General features: G+C 41.1%; 2 protein-coding genes across 16 annotated transcripts in view; one reads left to right on the top strand and one right to left on the bottom strand.

Annotated features, from left to right (window-relative positions):
* Hiw (MYC binding protein highwire) overlaps positions 1–23,034 on the top strand; it is a 525,671-nt gene that overhangs the window by 447,637 nt on the left and 55,000 nt on the right. The gene's annotated exons all lie outside the window — the stretch shown is intronic.
* LOC143212417 (uncharacterized) overlaps positions 9,505–23,034 on the bottom strand; it is a 48,923-nt gene continuing 35,393 nt past the window's right edge. The window contains exons 2-4 of the mRNA XM_076431239.1: positions 16,587–17,006; positions 13,619–13,911; positions 9,505–11,642 (exon numbers count right to left, since the gene is read on the bottom strand). Of these exons, the coding sequence (XP_076287354.1) occupies positions 9,881–11,642; positions 13,619–13,911; positions 16,587–17,006 (2,475 nt within the window). The 3' untranslated portion in view covers positions 9,505–9,880. The remainder of the gene's footprint in view (positions 11,643–13,618; positions 13,912–16,586; positions 17,007–23,034) is intronic.

Genomic DNA, 23,034 nt, shown 5'->3' with positions numbered 1-23,034 from the left:
GCTTTTTATTTTTTGTACATGAATTTTATTTTTGCATAAATACTTATACCTCATGTTACACCATAAACTTATACCTACGAAACGACTCTGATAATTTGATTATTCACTGTAAGTGTGTCGTGTAAAAAATAAATAATTTTTTAAATATAGGTTAGGTTTTTCCATTATTTTACACGATCCCTGAACGATGGGAGAAAAATGTGACGAACTGTTGCAGATTCGTCGACTGAGAGGTCGTAGCGAGGTGTAGCGTTGCATTCGCAAAAATTTCGCGGGAAAATATTGCTCGAGGGGACGATTCAACCGAGTAAGCAACTCCCGACGCATTTTCCAGCCGGCGAGGCACGTCCTGGAAACGGGAGACCCGCGTAGCGCCAGCAGAATGCGGTTTTCTGCATTCGGCCGAAAGCATCTTCGGTGCATCGCGGGCGTATGAAACGGCCCTTCTGCCATCGCCGCACCATACGCTATTAATATAATGGTGTATATTTAGATTTCAATGGTGAAGCGTGTGTGTGTGAGAAAGAGAGAGAGAAAGCAGGGCCACGAGTTGCTCCAGCCGATACGCCGTCTGCAAAGTACTCGAGACCCCGGCAATGAGTCGTAATAAAGGAATTCGCCTCTTTGTCGATACAGGGTGATTCAGATTTCCCGATTAACTCTGCCTCACTTAAGTAGGCCATACTGAGCCCGAGTCAATTGTATTTATATCAATTTGGTGGAATCAAATCCTCGGAAAGTGACAATTGAATTAGGGGCAGGAGCAACGTTGGATGTGAGATTTCCTTAAGATCTATATTAGCTTTTGTTGTGCTTTCATCACGTCCTACTCTCCTGTAAAATTTGCACTTTATATCACCCAATGTTTTTCCAGCCAACAATTCAATTAGCTTTTATTCTCCGAAAGGAAAATCTTCTAGCTTCTACCGACAATGCATTCACAGTCGCGAACAAAATTAGGCACCCCTCAAAAACAAATAACTTTTTTAAAATTGGACCAAACGACTTGAGGTTTTTTTTAGATGTTAGAAGAATTAGTTCATTAAAGGGCTTCTATTGAATCACGGTTACAATGAGTCAAAATTAAATGGTTAAAATTGGAACATGTTATTGCACCCGAATATACAGAACTCGAAGAAACATTTCTATTAAATTATAAATACGAACTAAACATATTTTGAGAATTTTTATTTTTATACCTTTGCAAAACTTCTCGAATTACTTGATTTACCTCAACCAGGATTAAATTTTGTGAAATTAAAACGAACTGCAATGTTCCTGGCGAGAGATGCCCAAAATATTCGCGATCTAATGAAAATATAATACAGCGACCATAATTAAATACCACAGGATTGAAATAAATGGGGGGGGGGTGTTTTTGCCAGAAATATAGGTCAACAATGAAGCCATTGCTCACCAAAAATATCAAATTGTTACTATATAAAAGACCCTCGTATAATACGATCGATAAAATTGTTTCAAAAATGTATTTTGGGAAGCAGTACCGAAAAATTATTCTGCTCGGGACAGTACATTTACTACCACATAAAATACATACATATGTACACATTTTTAAACAAATTTTTGTCATACAGAGATCTAGTGTACAAAAGTGCTAATTGAGAGATTCGCTTAAATGTCAGAGCTCGTTGCGATTGCAGTTTTCCGATAGAAACATGGAAACGAACAGATCGAGAGTTCGTATTATTTTTGGAATTCTGGAGCGGGCCGAACGAACATCGTTTTCTGGTTCATATTTATAATTATCGCGGGCCGAGGTTTTCGCACTTGCTTCGCGTATAAACGCGTTCGCCGCGGCGACATCCTGTTTCTCGGTCTCGCCATTCTTTCTTTTACTCTGCACTTAGACTGCCTGGAGATCGTCAACACGTGACTGGCAAACGTTTCGTCATTTCGCCGACCGTGGGTGGAATCGTCGAAGCCAACGAGGAAACCTTCCACGAATGGCGAACGGGCTTCTTTGGAAACGTTTACCACTATTTCTCATTTCACTCTTTATTGGGCAAATATTAGATAATTGCGGAAATTTTAATCCACGAGACTTCAACGAGAAGCAACAATTTTTAAACGTGAAAAACACAAGTGTCTTCAAAAAATTGTCACTCCTTTCATATTGAAAATAAAAAAGGACAACTTCGATTAAAATCTCAACTATCCATACATGACCAATGACTATACAGGGTGTACCAACTACAGTGTTACAAACGGTTTTCTCAGAATCTAAGGAAGATATCGACTCCATTTTTATTTTAATTAAATGGTGAAGGAGAGTTAATATTCTAGCATCTATTACAGTAGTGTTACAAACTGTTTTCTCATTATCAGAATCTAAGGAAGACATCCATTTTTATTTTAATTAAATGGTTTACTAAATTTTTGGGGGTAACTTTTGGGGGAGATAGAGGAACCCCAAGAGTTTTTTAAAAATGAGAAGTAGTATTGGTATATTTGTTATTGTGATACCTCTCATTAAACTGAATAACATTTACTTCAATCAGTTATAAAACTCAGCGACACCCTGTTGCTAAATAAAAAAACTGAAACGAAAATAGTGAAAACAATGATCTCACCAATTGTGTACAACTTTATCATTTAATCGAGTTTCCACCGATACACGCGCTCAGCTTAAAACGAAAAGATTGCCACTGGGAACGAGGCAGAATTTCAGGCGATACACGTACACCTATATAGAGAGATCCTCTGGCTTAAAAGTCCATTAGATCGGCGATCTAATATCTTGGCGACACGTGACACACATCGACTCGTAAGGAACACTCGGTGGATATTAAGGACGCGCCACCCGGTATGTGACCAGGCCGAGGTAGAAATTCGACCGGAAAGTTTCGTCGTTCGTCGATCAGGTCGGTGTCACCTGGTGCTGTACCTTGTAACATTTCGCTTATCCATAAAGCCTGAAATGATAATACCGATTACATCGAACCTTTCACGAGACGCTCTGTCCGCGCCGTAGCTAAATTTATGATATAAAATCTTCGTAACTCGCAATTCCAAAGAAGCATTTCGGAGAAGAATGATCTAAATTTCTGCTAGCGCCTGTGTCACAGAAAAAAGTTCTCCGCGAGACGAAACTTACGATTTTCGCTAAAAACGAAAGTCATATTCGTATTCAGGACGTTGAAACGAATAGAATGGCGTGTACTAAGTACCAAAAACTTGTGGGGCAACTGTAAGGTTCAGTCGAGTTCGAATAGTACAGTAAAACCTCGGTAGTTGCACAAAAAGTCTGCACGCATTAAAGTTCTTGCAACGATGGAGGTAGTCAATGAGCTGTATGAAATCTCCCACTTCTACTATGCCGCTACTATATTGGATCCTCGCTTCTCTTACTGTCGCGTGCTTCTCACAACTAGGCAACCATCCCCACCGCGCGATGACTGAACGCAACTGGCGAGACTCGCGTACTAGTATCGAGAGTGGAACTACCTCTACCGTACTTTATGCACCGGTGTTTTTCGGGCACCGTGTGCGTCGAGTCGTGAGAGACTGTGTCATCTGGCCGCGTCTATATCGAGTCTCATGGTAAACGGAAGTGTACGGTATCACCGGCATGATCCATTGCGTTCCGCGACAGAATAATCCGCAACAAGGCAGTCGGAGCGAGCTTCTCTATCAGGTTTCATTAGCAGGGCAATCATCTCATCACTCGGATAGGGCCGTGCTACCGTCGCCCATACGTACTCTAACCCGTTTCTGTGGTCCCTGACCTAATCTGCGGTGGGATAGTAGTAAAATCGATCGAGGATCGCCGGTGGACGTCTCCCGCTGGCACGATCAGCTTATCGGAGCAGCGAAATCACTAGCGAAGTCGGTCAACGGCTTATATTAAGTCCTGGCTTAGACCGTAAACGCGTTTTCCATCTCGTGGTGGTGCCGGTAGTCTGCGAAAACAGCTTACGTGGGATATAATATATCGGAACGTTGTAATTGGACGGGATCTGATATACTCAGCGACGCGTCAGCTAATAATATCCGCGGATATTGTCTCGGAACAGCGCTGTTCAGCGAGCCTTATGACGGGCATAGGCACACGGGCCCCCGAGCATAGGCCAGGGTAAAGTTACGGACAAATTACGTCATTTAAGGGAGTAAACTCGTTTCCGGGATTGCAAGGGTGCGGGATTCGCGTTCTCATTTCTCGATAATACAAAAATGGGGTTTTTGCAGTAGTCGAAAACGCTAGATGAAAGATCGATCAAAAGTCCTACTTTTTCGTTTACAGAGGGCAGCCAAGAAATTCAATTTTTTCCGTAATAAACTTGTAAAGAAACTTGTAACTCATTGACAGAGTGTGTTGGTTGCAATGGTGTCTCTTTTGACCAATAATTTTATTTACAAAATAATTTGTGCTTGTTAAATGTTACTGTCGAAGGTATCTGAGAAAACTGATACAGAACTAGCTGTCCCCGCGACTTCGTCCATGTGCAGTAACAAATCCAAAAGTTAAAAGCAGAAACGTGCCCAAAAGAGGGCGAAAAAGTCGTCTTTGGTCACTAATGACGTCACAACTTTTGAACGAATGGACTTTTTCGAATGCGGATTTCTCCTAAACCTTCCCGAAGAAACGCTGCGTCTAATGGCTCAAACTCTAGCTTTCTACGTTCAGCTGTTCTCAGTTGATAGAGATTATATCAATTTCAAAAAAATCTTAGAGAATGGAAATATTCTAGGTCGGAAGAAATGTTTAATTTTCCAGTTAAAATAGCTCCGAGTGGAAAGGGTTAAAGCGGAGTGGAGAAGAAGATTGTCATTAATCTCCAAAGTCGCTAGATTAAGACCTGTTCCCCACTCTATCTTTCCCTTCTACTATGCTATTCTCCCACGCTTTTTAAATGATACAAATAGATACAAATACATTCTCGTAAAGAGGAAAAACGAAACGGCTGATACTGCCGCCTAAACATGGATCCTTTTATCCTGAGGAGTCACACAAAACCAAATTAATTCAATATCAACGAGATTTAATGAAATTTGGTTCATTTAAATACATTGGAACAAAAATTAACGTTTAGAAATGGACAAAGAATTGTGTCACTTCAATATAATTGACAACATGATTGGTAACATTTCATTTCTACTTAAAAGTGAGCAACATTCATATTTAGTAGCTTGTAAATGTCTCGATGACAGCGAGCTACAGTTTCTCAAAAGACCCGGAGATCCTGTGGTTTTCTTTGGGGTTTCAAGGATTGTAGGGGTGGTCTGAAGGACCTCAAAGGTTTTAATCGTATCATGGTTAACGTATGTTTCGAGATTTCCAATGGTCTCGGTTGTTTCGAGGACTCCGAAATTTCAGTTGTCCAACGATCTTGTAAATTCTGTCTCTGCGTCCTTGTAGATCAGTGGCGGGCACGTTCGGTCAATTGAGGCAAAACCATCCCCACCATAGCGCCTACTGTGCCCTTCCAGTAAGCGCCGTTACTTTATGTATAGACTGCAGGTCTTTATGCAATTATGGCTTTTGAAAATCTTCAAAAAATGCTAGGATATAAAATATAACAGAATTTAGAACGATTTTAATTGGTTTCAGATCTAGAAAGGCTACTACCGCGGAAAATAAGATTCTATCATATTTTATTGCATCTTCTTAAAATTCGTCTACAATGTATGTAATTTAAGTAATTTAAATCTGTTGATATCATATTAAGAAAGAAAATCAATTTCTTTTTTACTCCAGTTTGTTGCACTTTAGGTAGAAAATTTGTATTTTGCATGAAGATCCGCAGTCTGCTGATGATACTTGTGATCTTTGAGATTTGTATTGAACCTTACGAGTCTTGTGCTGGTGTTTTAATCTCAATCGATGAAAAATAGAAGATTGCAAGGAATCCTTACGATATCTACGACGTGGGTTGAACGGTTCGTGTAAGTCGATGCCAACAAATGCGAAAAATCATACTATACGACACAGAGGGGATTGGTCGTGGAAGAAATATCACGTTTGTTTCCTCGGCTATGCTGGATTTCCGGTGGCCGTGTTGGCTAAAGCGTTTTCGCGCTACATTTTTCCTAATGGCGGTCCGTTCAATATCGAAGCAGCTTCTCGTGATTTCCACGCCGGCCGATTTCGTGTATTTCCTCGGGAATATTTCCCTCGCATATAGCTTCCTTTGGTATTATTGGAATTCCAGAACGAAAATTGTGTTACATAGTATGTATCGGGGATGGAGTGACAATTGTTCTTAACGGAAATGGTCCCGCACGACCATGAACTTTACAAGAAAAGAATTATTTATTGCATTAAATATATTGTTTAGTTTTATAGTTACCCATACAGTACGCACTTGCCCCGTGCAGTAATATTTACGGGGCAAGAGCATCTTAGTGTTTTTCTCAATAAATTAAAAAAAAAAAATACAATAAAAACGGTTTATTTAATGTAAACCTACATCAATATTTGTTGTACTTACCTAAAATAATAACACAGAATATATTAATAACTTGTAAATTATTGCACGTAACTTATTGCACGTTCAGGGTAACCTCAAAGTTGTACGTGTACCTCGCACGTGATTGTTTGGCATTGGTTGATTTAAGCGAGGAAAACACCTTTATTCTTGGGCGACATCTATGTAGAATAGTCCATACTAACTTATACTACATTAATGAATACAAGCTAGAGAAATTTCGTTCATATTATAATAAAAATAACCAATTAACGCGGACTTGCCCCGTAGACGGACTTACCCCACTCCACCTTAATACGAAAAAAACGATCTGTACAAAAGATGCATGATATAGAGGGAGAAATATTGTTAAAGATATATTATTAAAGACCTACCTTTTGTACCACGAATCAATGGAGCCTAAAAATATGTTGACCTTCATATATCCTTGATCTATATCCTGTATGTTTAATCATTTGCACTCGACTGTCCCGTCTGAGGCACCATAAAAAAATTACTGTACTCTGAAAACAATGATTATATTACAAAATATCTTTGTATTTAAAAATGGCGAAACGTTCACGTGTGGTACAACGTGCACTCCATTTTACATGGATAAAATGAAAAAGATTATACACGTATAACGAAAATATTCTAGATCAACTGTTAGGAGTGCAAAGGTTAAAAATCGTTTGTCTCCTTTTGGTAAAAACCATGATAAAAATCACATTGAGCTAAACCAGGTTACCATTCCAATTTCTATAAATTAGTCTCCGAAAATCCATATTTACACAAAGGTCGGCAGTCCGATTGTAGCAACACGTTAAATACTATCGGCGATGGGAGTTCAGCTGCGGTGATAAATTCATTTCGCGGCTCCTTGCGTTCCCGCGGTATCCAATGTTTTTTCGTCGTTCCCCCGCGACCTTTTTCCTCGCGTTATTTCCTTTTTCGCCGGAACTTTTCTGCTTTTCACCGGGGATCGGCGGGAAGAGCGAGAGAGCGAGAAAAGGCAACAGCCGTTTGAACATCAACAGCTGCATCGCAGCCCGCCCCAGCTAGCCGCCTCTATTTGCTCCTCTTACATTCTTCGTGGAATAGTTTGGTCTCGCCGCGGATATACACCGACTACGCCCAGAGAACGAAAGAGATTAAGAATATCTTTTCGGGGGACTTCGGTGTCGACCGAACCGAACCAACACCGTTTTCTTCGCGAAGATCAGACGTACAAGCTCTCTCTCTCTCACTCTCTATCTTTTTCTCTTTGGCGTGAGCACCACTGCACCACGCGTGGAACGAGAAAAAATATCCATGTCGACCCTTGAACTCAAACCGACGGTCTCTCGACCGGCAGGAACGCTGGAGATCCTCCAGACGGGAGCATCTCTGGAATTATAAATTTCCACGAGATAAGGTGTCTCGAGGTCTAGAGTGCACCCAAGAAAATAAGGATGATGGGAATTTAATGAAACTGTGTGGACACTTGGGATCGAATCTTCGAGGACCTTGCAAGGTTAACTCTGCGTTTGATGTGCGAAGGTGAATCCTTATTTTAATCACTTGTGGACAAGGAGTTCTTAAAATATTGGAAATGCTTTCCTTGGGTGAATCCTATGTTACAATCTTCAGTTCTGGGAAAGTATATGCCGATCTTTTGTTATTACAATAATTAAATTATTCGGTTGCAAATACGTGGGATAGACAAAGACTCTTATTCTTAGGGTATCTTTCCTTAATGTCATTGAACTTTTTGTGAAATATTGTTATGACTTAACTAGGTTTACGCCATCCGTAAATAAATAATTAATTATTGTTATGACTACTTTATAGTGCATGTCTTAATACATATCCGGTATTTCTTTATTGTTCGTCTTCCTGTTCTTTCTTATAGTTTCTAAAAAATTATGATTTCATTTTTCCTCCATGTTCACGGATTATTTTAACTCATTTCTATACACGTATATTCATATATTGTATATCTATATCTCATGTCTATATTTTAAGGAACCGTTCTTATTTTTTATTTCACAGCTTACTCTTTAAAGTTTTTTTGTATCTCCGATCACCAAAGTCAGTTTAACGTTATTTGTTTGCGAAAAAAGGAATTTAATTTTCATTGTAAATGTGCACTCTGACTTGTGTCCAATGAATGATGATACTTCTTATTTTATTATATTCGATTGAAAGACTACAGATAGATTACAGAAGACTGATAGATCCAATCAGAAATGAAACTAAGGAATATATATTTTTAATTTTTACTACGTTGCTAGTTCATTTGAATAAAATAATGTTAAGATGGAGAAAGAGCAATTCACTTAGAAACACTAAATTCTCTAATTTAAGGGTAGTTAAGGGTAATTAAGGGTAGAAAGACACACTGGAATTTATTCGATAAATTCATTTGTTCAGATATACATACGCGATAAAACTGAAATCAACATAAGGTACTTACTTCAGCCATCCATAGAACCAACGTCAAGGACCTCAAGTGCAACATGCAATTTCTGACCACGTATTTCACTGAAAACCACCCCAACGAATCCTAAATCAGACGCTCTCTGCAAGACGGTCAGGCTTGTCGGAGCAGGAATGTTCAGCAAGGAAACCAGTCTCTTAAACTTGCCCGGTGTAGCAGAATCTTTGCCTTGGTGTCTCCTCGAAAGACCAATTTGGCTACCCGTGGGCTAAGTGAAACAGCGAGGCAGGAGGGTGGCTCGTTAAAACGCAAACGAATTTTCTGGGTCGAAGATAAAGTCGCCGTTCCATTTTCCCCGGCCTTCCAAAACACCTAGGCGCGCCGAAGAGCTAGGTCACCTCCCGCAAGAACCTTAAAAGACCGGAGCCGATACCATCCGAGACAATGCTCGTTTCCGTAGATTATCCGGCGCCGTTTCGTCCCAGATTAATTTCTGATCCAGCGTCGAGGGTATTGCAGTTCCGAGGGAGCTGGAGCCAGCCAGCCAGTGATCGCGGTTGGGTATCGCAACCGCGTAATTCCTTGCGGCCTTGGGCAGAGAGGGATGAAGGGAGTTCGTAATTGGCGGTTCCGGGGATCGAATGAAACAGAGAGACGAAGCACGTGAAATACTCCTTTAATAATACCTGACGAAGCAAATATATAGAAATCTATGATACATATCCGCCGATATCGTTGCCGTACCAGCCGTTTAAATAAAAACTTCGTTGTTGCCGTCCACTCGTTACTCCTCCGGAAGAGGACGCAAGAGACTCCGCGATAATTTCCCTATCTTTATACAAAGCTTACAAAATAGTCCCGTAACAACCGAGCAAGGTCTCCTCGAGCAACAAATAATTCATCCACGGCAGTACGCACCCGGCCGAGCACGGGTCCAGGAAAGATTGGCGAGAATACGATCTCTTCGGTCCGTTTTTCGCGTTTTTCGAGCGCGCGCAAACACACTTATATCACAGACAATCGACGACGGGCGTCGTTATGCCCTCGCCACGTTTACGGAATCTTGGTCGGGTTTGGTGGGCAGCGGCCTGTTCGCCATCTTGCTGGCTGGGGTCGAGGTTTGGGGTTCAGGTAGCTCCGAGTAAAGATGAGCAGTCGCGTCAGAAGGTTCCGCGTACTCGCAGAGCAGCGAGTTAGGCCTCTTGTTGTTGCCCGTCTTGGCTCCTCCAAGTATACTCTCGCCTAACGCTTTCAAGAAGCTCATGGGTCTTCCTTGGTTTCGATTCGACTCGAACTTGGGGCTGTCCGGGGGCCTATGATTCTCAGTCTTCGAATTATTGTACGCTGGGCTTGTATGGACGCTGATTAGATGATCATTGACGACATCCGGTGGCAGAGGTTGCGGAGCTCTGCCTGCCAGGGTGGCTAGGATAGGCTGAGACAGTCTGCTGGTGCTTGGTACCGTCTCATCGCCAGGCAGCTCCGCGTATAAATGATTTTGCTCGGGAGCTCTTTGGTCTCTGGGCTCCGTGTACTCTGTCAAAGGTGGTCTAGGTTGTACACCAGTTGGTAGCAACTTCTCCAAGGATGGTGTTCTAGTACCAACACTGACGCAAAGCTTCGGAGGACCCCTCTTCCTCTGCTTCGGTATGATCACGTCGTACGCGTTCTCCTCTCTGCCCCTCGGCTGCCTGTCGTTGTTGTTATTACAACTTTCCTCCACCTTGATCAGATCGTACAGATGTTCGATCATGTCTCTCGCTTGGTTGTAATTATCAGGATCGTTCAGCCTCTCTCTGAGATCCCTCAGGTACTCCTCCGTCAGCTCCTCTGGCAAAGTCTGCGTGGCTTTGTTCTCAGTGTACGGATACAGTCCTTCAGCCTCCTCTTCTTCATCCTCCGTAGCCTCCGGCTGCGTTTCCACCTCTAGAATCCTTGTCTCGGGCTGAAGACCGGCGTACTCGTGCACACTCAACCTGGATATCGACCTGGCGGACGTCGCGGCCGTCATACCACTGCTAGGAGATAACCAGCTGGTGAGGTTCATCAGGTGACCGGATGTTAATTTCGGACACACTCCGTTTCGACGCATGTAGAGCATGCCGGACACGAGGATCACGACGAGCACGATGATCACTGCCACCATACAGACCACCACGATGATTCTCTTTTCTCGCTGCAACTGCTCCGAGTCGCTCATCTCCAGGTCGAAGTAGCCCTTGTGTCTTGGATAGACGTGAGGACCAACGCTGGGCGGGCTGACGCTCGGTTCTGGCTTAGCTGATGGCTTCTCACAGTATATGTGGTCCCCTGGCATACAGATTATCTTCGAGAAGTTTCTCATCGGCATGTACCCCTGCGGCAAGTTGAAACACCTATCCAACAGTTGGTCCACCACGCAGTAGCTCGAGTCCATCATCCACGAGACTGAGCTGTTCTTGCCTGTCACCTCGCGGATCCATTTCTCCAGGTTGCAGTTGCACTTTTCTTTAAAGTAGTTGTTGCCCACGCGAGCCGTGTTCACGCGCTGAGAGATCGCGGCGAATTTCAGGGAACCGGGCCGCGCCTTGTGTATTTGGTTCCCTGTGAACGAAAATTCGAAGTTCGGAGCTGATGTAGCGTCCACTTCCGCTGTGATCGCGTCGGTTTCGAGATCCATGAAGAGATTGTAGTCGATCGCTATGTGGTTCCATTGATGGAGGACGATCGCGCCCTGGTGCAGGTTCTGGAACTCGTTGTTGTTGAAGCTGACTGTCGCTGCAGAGATGTCAATGGCTCCAGTCTCTACTTCAGACAGTCTGCGAAATTGAATTTTTGAAGCTGCTTTAGTCCATAGTGGTTGGAAGCGAAGGAGTTAGGAGTCTGTCTATTTTGGTGATCGAAGAATGGTAGGAACTCTGGGAACTTTTTGAAAGAAATCTGGAAGTTACGTTATTATGGATGGTTGCAACATTACATATATAACATTTTATAAACGCAATCTGTCATCTTATGAGGTGGGAACAATAATATTAGCATGAAATAGAAATTGTAACTCTAAATAATGAGGAATATTGAAAAATGAAAAGACTTATTTTGAGAATAGAACATTTTCTGAAATTGTCTGCAAACTTACGATTGGATCAATTTTTCGAAATAATTAAAGAGTAATACATTAATATAATCGATCTGATAATCATCAAAATTCCACAAAAAATCGAAATAATTTGTTCTCTTAAAGAAAACTGAAGTGTTAACATTTGTCATTGTCATTTCTTTTGTATAAATTTACTATATATATTAGTATAGAAATATTCAAATTTCAAAACTCGAATAAACAATTTGATGTCTTTCTTCCCGAATTTATATTTTACGTATTCCATAAAACGATATAACGTATGAAGCATAAATATAAAATACACATTAGGAAAGTAAAAAATACTAAATTAATAAAAAATATCAATGTGAATTAATTTAAAAATATCGTTTAACAATTGCAAGAAATATTTCACTACCTATAATTAAAAGATGACTATTTTTTAAATATTTTTAGTGAAAATTTTATTGCGATGTCTCTAATAATTCAAAAGTTCTAACAAAATGTCACTGGATTTCTCGATCCGGACCACTCTATGGCGCTATTGAGGTATAACTCGACGCGCCATTAACCGTTTACTATCACATCCGGTAAATTCTCGACAATATGCTATGATAAGCAGTACACAGATTAGGGTGACGGGTTTTCAATTTGAGCCATTAACGAATAAACACAACATATTCTATGAACAGTAATTTCATCAATGTAAGCTCGATCTTAATTATCACAATTCCCCTATATTATATTTTCATGTCTGCTTCGCAAACTCCATTTGGAATTTCTTCATGTGCAATGTTTTCCGAGACAAAAATATTGTCGTTTAAAAATATTTGACATAGTTTCATGGCGATGTTGGTCTAGTGAAAAAACTAAGGGATACACCACGCAGCATGTATTTTTAGCATTGTTATTATTCCATTACTTTCTGCCACGTTTGCAAATACGAATAGTACAAAAACTCAAATATTTGTTTATATTTGTTTAACCAAAAATACAAACACAGTACAAACGTACCAAGGGATCAGATATTTTTCAACCATGTATGACAACATTTCCATTTATTTTAAAGAACAATTTGTAACTTGTTAGTTTGAATAAAATCATACATGACATATAAATCATTCAAGAAATTATTAAATACATTGATTTAGTCGTGCGTATGCCACAATAAAAGTCAATCGAAATCTCAATTAATTCCTCTATAATAATAATAATAATAAATATAACGAAAAATATAACCAATAAATACGTCCTTGTAGTTTGTATAAGAAAATAAAATTGTAATTGATTGGTACGTGTAGTACACGTAGAATACGACAGAACCATTTATAGAACAAGAAAGTATAAAATTACGTTTTATACTGGACTTGATAAATCATACAATCGTAACTGTAATTTGACAATTACAGACATCAATGAAAGATGTAACTCTGAACTTTCTTCTAACGAAGTTCGATTGCAAGAAAACACAAGAAGAGAAGGAGAACAACTCAAATTGAACGTACAAAGAACAAAGAGATCGATTTTAAATTTTCGTGGGATAAAGAATGCAGCAGGCGAAAGATAAAATTATTTAATAAAATGTAATCAAAAGAAGAGTATTTAACGACCAAAACAGAATTGAGGAAATTATGCGAAGAAATAAAGGAGCAAGTAGGGAAATACAAGAAGCATGTAAGATGAAGAATAACAATGTACCTTGAGTATTGAATGGTGAGATTGTCGTGGCCAGCTCTGAAAGCTCCTCGCTCGATGCTTGTCAGTCTAACGTCGACGAACTCGAGGCTTTGGATTAGGGCTCTGTCGCTGAAGGCGCCGGCCTCGATCTCCAGTATGGACGCGTTGCTGATGGTGACGGTGAAGATGTTCATGGCGCAGAATGCGTCCTTGCGGATCACTTTGGTCGAGATGTCATCCATGCGGACCTCCGCAATCGCCGATGGAAACACCGCTGTAGGCAACTCCGTGATTTTCACGCTTTGGAACATAATCTGTACGGAGGAATTCGAGATCAAGATTACAGCAGAAACCAGTAGGTGTGAACCTGCAAAACAGTTATCTACGTATCTACCTTCCAATTTTGAACGACATTTTCTTTTGCATGTTAGGCAATGTTGACAAAAACTGTCGGTACCACTACCATAAATTCTGTCTATACTTGCGTGTATGTGGCGATCATTCTACACAGGAATTGATTGAGTTAATTAATTAATATACATGATTAAATTACTCATTGTATTCCAGCACCAATAAGGAAGATGCATTTCTGTTAAAACAATTGATAAGTTCGAAACCAGAATCGCCAGATCAGGCTGGGAGACAAGTCTGTATCCGGCGATTCTGGCGGGGATCGAATGAGCTTAAAGGTGTCCGGATTAAAAATTCTACCCCGGACCAATACAGTCAGTTTTAATCGAGTTATAACTAGTCTGGGGATTTCATGTACTTACGGTAAAAAATAAGTAGATGCAATTTAAAGCAGGAAATAAATTGAAAGAATTTCAGGGCTCCAAGGTCTGGATTACTGTGGATACTTCTAGCTCAACAAAATGATTAAAGGAAAAAAGAAATTCCCGCGTGGCTCCCGTCCGTTATAAACGACGCAAACAATTTTCATTTTGCATAAAATTCCGCAGTCTAGTTATAACAGATATTCTTCACAGTTTCGCATATGCACTTGTGCACTGGACCTTAAAGCTCGCTCTACCTTTGTTTCTGAAGCGTCCGACGACCGACCATCAACATTATGCGGTGCCACAGACGCACAAGTATACGCAGAATTCATTGTAGTCGTGCCGAGCGTTTCTCGCGAATATCTCGGAAAATTTTGAGATCTATAACGCATCCAAAAATCATCGAAATCGGAGGTTAGGTGTTCCACAGTTTCACCGACGAAGTTGGAGCAGCCGTTGGAGGATCGCCAATTCTTAGGTCATGCACCGGCGTTTATCGCTATCATTTCACGGCAATCGATTGGCTTATGCGAACGGTGTAAACACGAAACTCGATCGAACCCGCCTTTTATAACCATGACTCGCGCGTCTCGCGACCGTCACCGACGAAAATTCGATCGCGGCTTTGACTCGTTTCCATAAATGAATTCTGTGATGTTGCCAGAGCTTTTAGCGATTTTTGCAAGTTTCAAAGGACACGCGTCGCCACAGATGCACCCAGACTCTGCTGGTGAATTTGTAAGTTTGCCGAGTGCGCGCGCTGCGGCAACGGGAACCACGTTTTTTTCGAACCTGCACGCCGGAAAATTAAAAGTTCGACATTGTAAACGCGAGCCCCACTGTACACGCGACACTGAAATATTCAGATTTTTGTTGGAATACCCAATGAGAAGTCGTGGGAAAATAGTTGACCGAAACGTTTGAAGCGGCGGACGTGTGTATCAAATATTCGACGGGGCGGGCGGACGCGAATGCGAGTGTCACGGCGCCATAAACTCGGCGACTTTGATTGACGATATAAATGTATTCTTGATATAATGGGTTCGCCGCGACGGCAAGCGGAATGTTTAATGGCGCTTTTGTTTCAAATCCACAATAAAAATAACGCAACACGGGAACGGTGAAATACTGCGGTATATTTTGTTCGTAAAAACTAATAATTATTTTAACTAATGCTGTTTGTCCGAATATTTACAGAGAATCGATATTACCGGTTATCGGTGCCATTTATGAAATACAATTATGCCAGTTTATTAACTATGTAGATAATAATATTAGTAAATGTGTAAAAGCCTATAAAAATTGCTATAAGCGTATTTTTTGTTACAAGCATCAACATTGATCTCGAAGGAGGAGGATCAGAAATATGTACAAAAATGGATGCATGAGAATTTGAATGGATTTAGCCATGACTGCCATGAATTGCATACAATACATATTTTAGGTAGATCACTCTATGTGGTAAGGCTCTCAAAAAAAAGTTGGCCAGTAATTATATAACAAATTAAAAAAAATATTAGCACAAAAAGAATTTATTTAATAAAAAAAAATAGAGATTATTTTAATATTTTTATGTAACTTGGTGTCCTCTTCAAAAAAAACTATTAGGGCTATTACGTCGAAGTGGATTAGTTTAGAAATTATTAGGTGAACAAATAAATTCCTTCCCCTTTTTTCTACGATCATAACTTCTGACTGAATTCGAATTACTTCCCGATTTTGATGCCTTCTGAAAGAGCGTCCTTTTAGTTTTAAGAAGAATCGTGATGAGCGCTCTAAGAGTTTCCAGTTATATCCAGCAATTTCAAGCAATGTGGCGTGCGAGAAGCATTCCAGCTTAGGAAATCAGCTGTTGAAGCTACTGAAATGATTTGTGCGGCACTGGGAGAGCACGCCGTATCTTACAGAACATGCAAAAGTGGTACCGAAGATTTAAAGCCGGAAATTTTAATTTGGAAGGCGACGATCGTTCAGGTGCACCGAGAAAGTTCGATTATATTAGAGGAATTGCTCAACAAAAATCCGACCCAGACGCAAGAAGAATTGACAGAAAGATTGGGACTCATCAGACTCCTTGAATTTGGAAAAAAAGGGAAAGAACTTATTTCCACACCTAATAATGGGGAAAAGATCCCAGCGATTTCCATCGCATATAGAACAACACAAATGCTCGTTGCAACCCAGCTAAAGTGCAATTAGCTAGATGATCTTACCTTGGTCGCTGGTCCATGCCTGCCATGCTGAGAAGCCTCTAGCTTGAACGCGTTGCTGGACAGCTCCAGATCGGGCACCTCCTTAATCGTGATCCAGAGCAGCCGGGAGAACGCGTTCGGCTTGATCCCGACGTGTCTGCACCTGGAGATCGAGACGCTCAGCGTCCCTCGGGAATTCCTGAACGCGTGACTCTCCAGGATCACGCTGTTGCACTCGGACACTTCGAGATGCGTGTTCGGCGCGCTCAGGTTCTGGAAGGCCTGCCTCTTCGCCACCAGACTGTAGATGCCTGACACGTGGACTCGTTTCAAGGGCGCACCATCGGCAAACGCACCTGACTGGATCCTCAACTCCCTGCAGTGGGAAACCTCCACCTCCATCGCGTCCGGCGGAATGATTCCCTCCAGTAATTCCACGTCCTGTCGACAAAAAAAGGGGAATAAAACAGATTATTATAGGCCTAGACTAGGACCGTAGCAGGCGTTGATCGGTGGAAAAGGTACTCTAATCCCTCGTAGGGTTACTTCAGAATGTGGACAAAGTCCCCGGTCGTCAATCGTGGAGCATGCGACAGGTAGCTCGACTTTGAACCTTCTACAGGGTGTCGGGGGGAATTAATGTTTATACCTGTGAAGGTGAAAACCTGGATCACAATGGGAGTGAAGAATGTTATGACTCACGAACAGTATTTGTGGCTGCGCAGTAGGGGTATAATGGGTTTTGTGGCTCGAATCTGGCCTTTTAAAGCCTGGGATAAGCGAGTTGGCTTTGATAAGCCTCATTGTCGCTGTGAAGCCAACCGAAGCTGTTCGTAATTGCAATGAAGCGTTAGTAATACCCTGCGATGAAAGGTGCTCACTGATGGTGCTTAGAACAGTTGCAATCTTCAGCGAGAAAGTATGAACGTTTAAATTGTACACATTTGCATGTCCCCTGGTTGATTGGGGTTTTAATAGCAATGAAGGGTTGAACCTTTAGCATTTTCATTTCACCCGGACGAGGGGAGTCCACTGTCTATAAAATCCCCCTAATTGGCAATATCATCTCCTCAACTTCTCATGTTCCCCTTTCTTTACCGATTCCACGACAATGGAAGCATCCCTCGAGGAATTTTAATAGACTTCGGAGACTAATTTCATTGAATAATTCGCGCATTATGACCCCGGCGACGGCGAATGATAAATAGTTAAAAATCTCCATAATGAAGCGGAAATACTTTGCCCCGAGCTTCGGAATCAACAAGTTAATCAGTCGTTTATTATCCTTAAGAAAAAACGGAAACAAAAGTAGCTATTTGTGTACATTATGCTAAACACAATCGTTTGGTCATTCAATTATAAATAGATATTATTGACAGTTCTAAGCAACACCCAGTTTCATTTGTGTATTAGGAATCGAATGCAGCTTAATTAACGCGATTTGTGTCGCGTTGTCAAACCCGCTGACTAGTCATCGGCGAATCTGCGTTCAATTAAAATTCAATATAGATCTGCTGTGGTCATATGTGTCATTAACAGGCTTCCAGCGCCGTGGCAACTGATTTTGGTAGCATGTGCGCGTGAATGGAGTATTGTTTCATTGGATTCTTGTTATTGACACGTTCCGTTGGCCGATTCTAAAAACAGTTATTATATCCTTTCGTGTCGAACGCTTTTTCGAAATTCAAACAGACAAATGTTTCTGATAGAAGTCTCGGATGCATGTCAACTAATGATATGCAATAACACGAACTAATGATATGCAATAACACAAACACGTGTTCGATCTCGCTGAACGTTCAAACAGAAGTGAAAGTGAAAAGGCAAAATGCAATAATTATTAACGCTGAAGAGGAACGACGGAGGTGCTATGCGCGAATGTTAAAAACAATAATTTCCTAAGGAAAAGGGCGTTGATTGCAAAATTCATTGAATTCCAGCAGTTTGTAGTGCTTTGAACGTATTTTATGATTTTCCTGAATCCTTTTGTTTGATATTTGGAGCAGTTCGAAGAACAAATTGAACACACGGACTAAACTTGAACAATTGCAAATTTCTGTCGCATTCTCTATTTTTATTTCCCAGAACCTGATCTGCCCACAACAATTTTCTGATTCTTTGTTACAAAAAGTACTATGTATTAGGAACGTGTTTGTGCGCTCGAGAAGGCAAATATTGCCACACGTTTGTGAATCGGTAACGAGGCGGAAATTATTCTGCGTGGTAAGTCGATTGGAAAAATGAGTCACTAGGTAGTGGAAACTGGCTATTACAGAGAATATCTGTATCGCGATAACTCAAGGTTGCACGTTTACATTTTCATTATATAACGTTGCGTTGTGACGAGGCGCTTGGAAATCGATGCCATTCTGAGATTGCCATTCTGCGTACAGCAAAAAGGGTTGCTAACGACTACACGGACATCTCTTTGCCGTCGCGTCGTCTTTGAGCCAGTGACAGCAAAATGGGACAAAAGACCCAAACCGTGCAACGCAAGAAAACGAATTTCTACTTTAGACCTCGTTAAAGAATACATTAATATCTATCTTGCAATGTATTTTCCAAAATAGCCATAACTAGATTGTGAATCTTCGTGAAAAAATGAAAGTTAGATAAAAAAAATGTATTTTTTCGTTTAATAATTTTAATTATGAAAATAGTCTAGCAACATTCTTAAATTGTTCTGATGTTTTCACAGTTGTGAACCTCACATGTTAGACGGTGGATCTTTATGCAAAGTAAAGATTGTCTAAGATTCTTTCTTTTAATAATTTTAGTAAGTCGAAAATAATATAAAACATTATATTCTTAGATTTTTCAATGTCCCTGCAATTTTTCATTTTTGCTATAAAATCCGCAATTTAGTCATAATTATTAGACAACGATTGTTTTATATGCTGGACGATGGCTAGTGAAAGTCTATTGACGTGAAAATTCATTAAAATATTTATATTAACTCGTTACGGAAAATGTAAAATAAAGTAAAACCTGGACCTAATTACAATTATAATTATAGAAGAATGTTTAGAAGCTGAAAAAGTTGTTCCACGATATTTTCGGAATGTTATACATGAGACTACATTGAACTCACATGGTTTTGAAAATAGTAAACGAAAGTAGTGAACGTTGATTGGATGAACTGGTTGGTCATTAGCAGGCAGACACCGACGCCGGCATTTTCGTTGACATACTAATCAGGTTCACAGCGAAAGATAAAAAGAGATGCGGAGAGAAAATGTTGGCCCACAACGGGCTACCTTTAAAAGTGCTTCCGCTGACGTCGATTTCCTGGCTGTTCCCCGACACCCATACGTTTGTCAGTGAGCCAGTTTAATGAAATGTTCGAACGCCATGACAAACAATAATTCCGACATCTCCCCTTCACTTGTTAAAATGTCCAAACAGCGAAAATTGATTCAGTCCAAAATCGTTATTTTAAAATAGAATTTCAAGAATTAGAACATCCAATTCTTAAAGATTAAATTTTTTAAATTCATTCATACTTTAGTTCTAGAATTGTACATTATTTATAGAGCAGGGCGACCCAAAGTCAAAGGGTCCTTTAAAATTAGAATCTGTTTATGAAAGAATAAATGTGAATTTAAAAAAAATAAAAGGGCTGATCTATTTTAAAATAATTTAATGACGTTTGAACCATCCTGTATTATTAGGTGTACAAATCAATTCGTGACACTCACATTTCATCAATTATAACATTGTTTTAAATTAAAATCTATCATATTGTAAATTGTGTATTGTATTTCCCCCATTGCCAAAGAAAAATCAAATACTTTAAAGTATTTAGAGATCGAAAATGGCCTCCTTTAAATCTCATTAGTAGCTACATAAAACAAAATTTGACCTCTACAATTTCAGAAAACATCAACCTTCGTCTGTCTCAGAACGAAAAATTTTAATTTTCGAATTTCACCACTTTTTAATATGCCTGACGTTTCCCGAGAATCCAAATGTAATTCCGGAACCCGTTTCACCCGACCAAAAATCTTGAACAGGGCAGCTGAATCCACTTTTCGTTCTCGTATTCGCGAATAAATTCCGCGAGTCAAGAATTTGCATAAATATTCGCAGCGCGCCCATATCCCGTGATACAATCATTTATTCTCGGAAACGATTTCGGAGCGATTATTTTAATCGCTCGGAGCCTACATCCTTCGTATTAAAGCGGAAAGGCTGGCGCGTGCTCGCGAGCAGATGACGCCGTGATTTACAAACGCGGCTGTGCAACCAATTATTTAATTAATCCTAGGTTGCGCGCGCGCGAGCGCACACGTTTCATGGAAAAAAGATCGTATTTCTTATCGCAAGCTCGCTGGCCGCATTACAATGAATCAGGGAGCCGCGGCTCGTGGTTAGGGTCGCTTAGCAGCGTCCCAAATGGATGTTGTGATATCTCGCGGGCCAAAAATATCCCGAGATAACGCATTTAGCTCTCCAAAAACGGGGGAAACAGAGTCCAAAGAGCAGGCTTTCCACGGTGGCTCGATGAAAGCCCGAGGAACCGCACGGCTACGCACTGAGAATAGCGCGTCGAGAAAGATAAACAAATTGTCGGGAAATTCCCGTCGAGGCAGAGAAAGTTTCTCGTCGGGGTTGCTGGGGAGGAAAGGCTCCATCGGAAAACCTATAAAACTTTCGTCTGCATCCTCGAGGCGCTCTTGCCGAAGCCGCGGTTGATCCAGTTGCAGCGCCCGCGGATTCCGATCATCCACCGCAGAATGCACCCTCGAACGATGCCAAGCCGCCACTTTTCCTTCTACGGATACAGTAATGCTCGCTTAATCCTCGTCCCTTCCTCATTTTACGAACTTAACTCGCTCCTCGGTGGCAAATTAACGGTGTCAAAGAATCATTTCGGAAGATTCCTGTCGACGAGACAACACGAATTCAATAATAAAACGCTCTCGTTCTTAATAACTTTTTTCTGAATCTTTCACCAATGTATTCTAACTCTTTTAACAAACACGACACAATTTCGACCATCCAAACCTGTTTTAATTCACAATACAGTAGAACCTCGGTTATCCGAATCTACCCATCAGTGGAACATGAGTTTTAAGGTAATAGAATAGTTAGCAAGCTACAATGTCAGATTAAATCCATACTCAATTATACAGTGAATCGTATTGTGTGTCTCTGGATTGCTTCAGATATCGTAGCTTCGGATCTTCGAGGTTCGACTAAATTGTTGATTTAACTGGTGTTTGTCATAAATGAACAAGTAGATGCAATTTAAAGCAGTAAAAACATTAGGAAAATTTATTAATATTATTTTCAACCCATCAAACATACTACGGAAGAAAATATCTATTTTTCATAAAGTCCCCTAATTATTATAAAGAATCTAGTAGATGATGATAACGATGACATTCCCTAGAAAGAATGAGGTGAAACTAGCAGCTACCTAGACCCTTGCATTCAGTTCATATGTGCTCAGCTAATTTACATTCTCTGTCCCGGTAACAGCCTCAATTTTCAGTTCATTGGTGTTGCCTAAAAATTTGTGGATATTATTCAAACAAAATACAAGTGCACGCCGAATCCAGGAAGTGCAAGAGTTCCATGTAGTTTCTCAAAGTGAGCCTAAAAGAGCAGTCTAGACTACCCCAGACTAGACTACCCTTATCGAGCATTACCCCGTGTTCATGTTTCGTGTGAAGGCGGTTTGACGAGCGCGAGAAACTTTGCTCCCTTCGCGTTCATCGCGGGTACAGCAGGAGATACGAGGGTATTAACGGATTAGTGGCATCTTCTCGGAGACTTACGTAGAGGATCGACGCGACGCGGCGCCTCGACATTGTCGTTCGACTCTCGGAAGACTGACGAGGAGAGGACTCCTCGGAACCAGTAGGCTACAATGAACTCTATCCGAGGCAGGGGTAGTCTTTTGTAGCAGTTGAACCGCCCCCTTCTTCATCGGTATACCTGCTGGCCTCCTTGTTACAGAGGAAATGGGGTCCTGGATGGTTTCCCCTCCGGTTCAGCCCGGGTTTTATATTCAAAGGTCGATCTTCCCGTTATCGTTCCATCGCATTGGCGGGCTATTCCGTGGACGCATTGCATCGGACAGCCCTGGGTTTTCTCATGTAAATTTCAAATTCTCCCGCGACTTGTATCGTGTTTGGATTCCAGCCCCGGGGGGAGATTTCCCGGGCTTTCTGTTTACGCGGGCCGAAACGCCGTGGGAAAGCTGTCTCGGAGCTTTCCTAAACTGTTACCGAACACCGGCCTGCCGCTCGCGCGCATCCCTCTCTTTTCTCTTTTCCACTTTTTCTCCTCGTTTCCCGAAGATAAACTTCGCGCCAGCGCGAATATAAATCAGCGCGCGGTGAGCAGTTTCGGTAACACAGGGAAAAATGAGATACGGCCGGCCGAGTGAAGGCCGTACTCCATTTTTCCAACCTTTTCGCAAATTGGAGGGGAAAGTTTCTTCGGACAACGCAGCTCCCAG

Source organism: Lasioglossum baleicum, chromosome 9 (assembly GCF_051020765.1).
Source record: "Lasioglossum baleicum chromosome 9, iyLasBale1, whole genome shotgun sequence".
Lineage (NCBI taxonomy): Eukaryota > Metazoa > Arthropoda > Insecta > Hymenoptera > Halictidae > Lasioglossum > Lasioglossum baleicum.
Note: the sequence above shows the minus strand (reverse complement) of the source record. Positions and strands in the feature narration are given on the sequence as shown.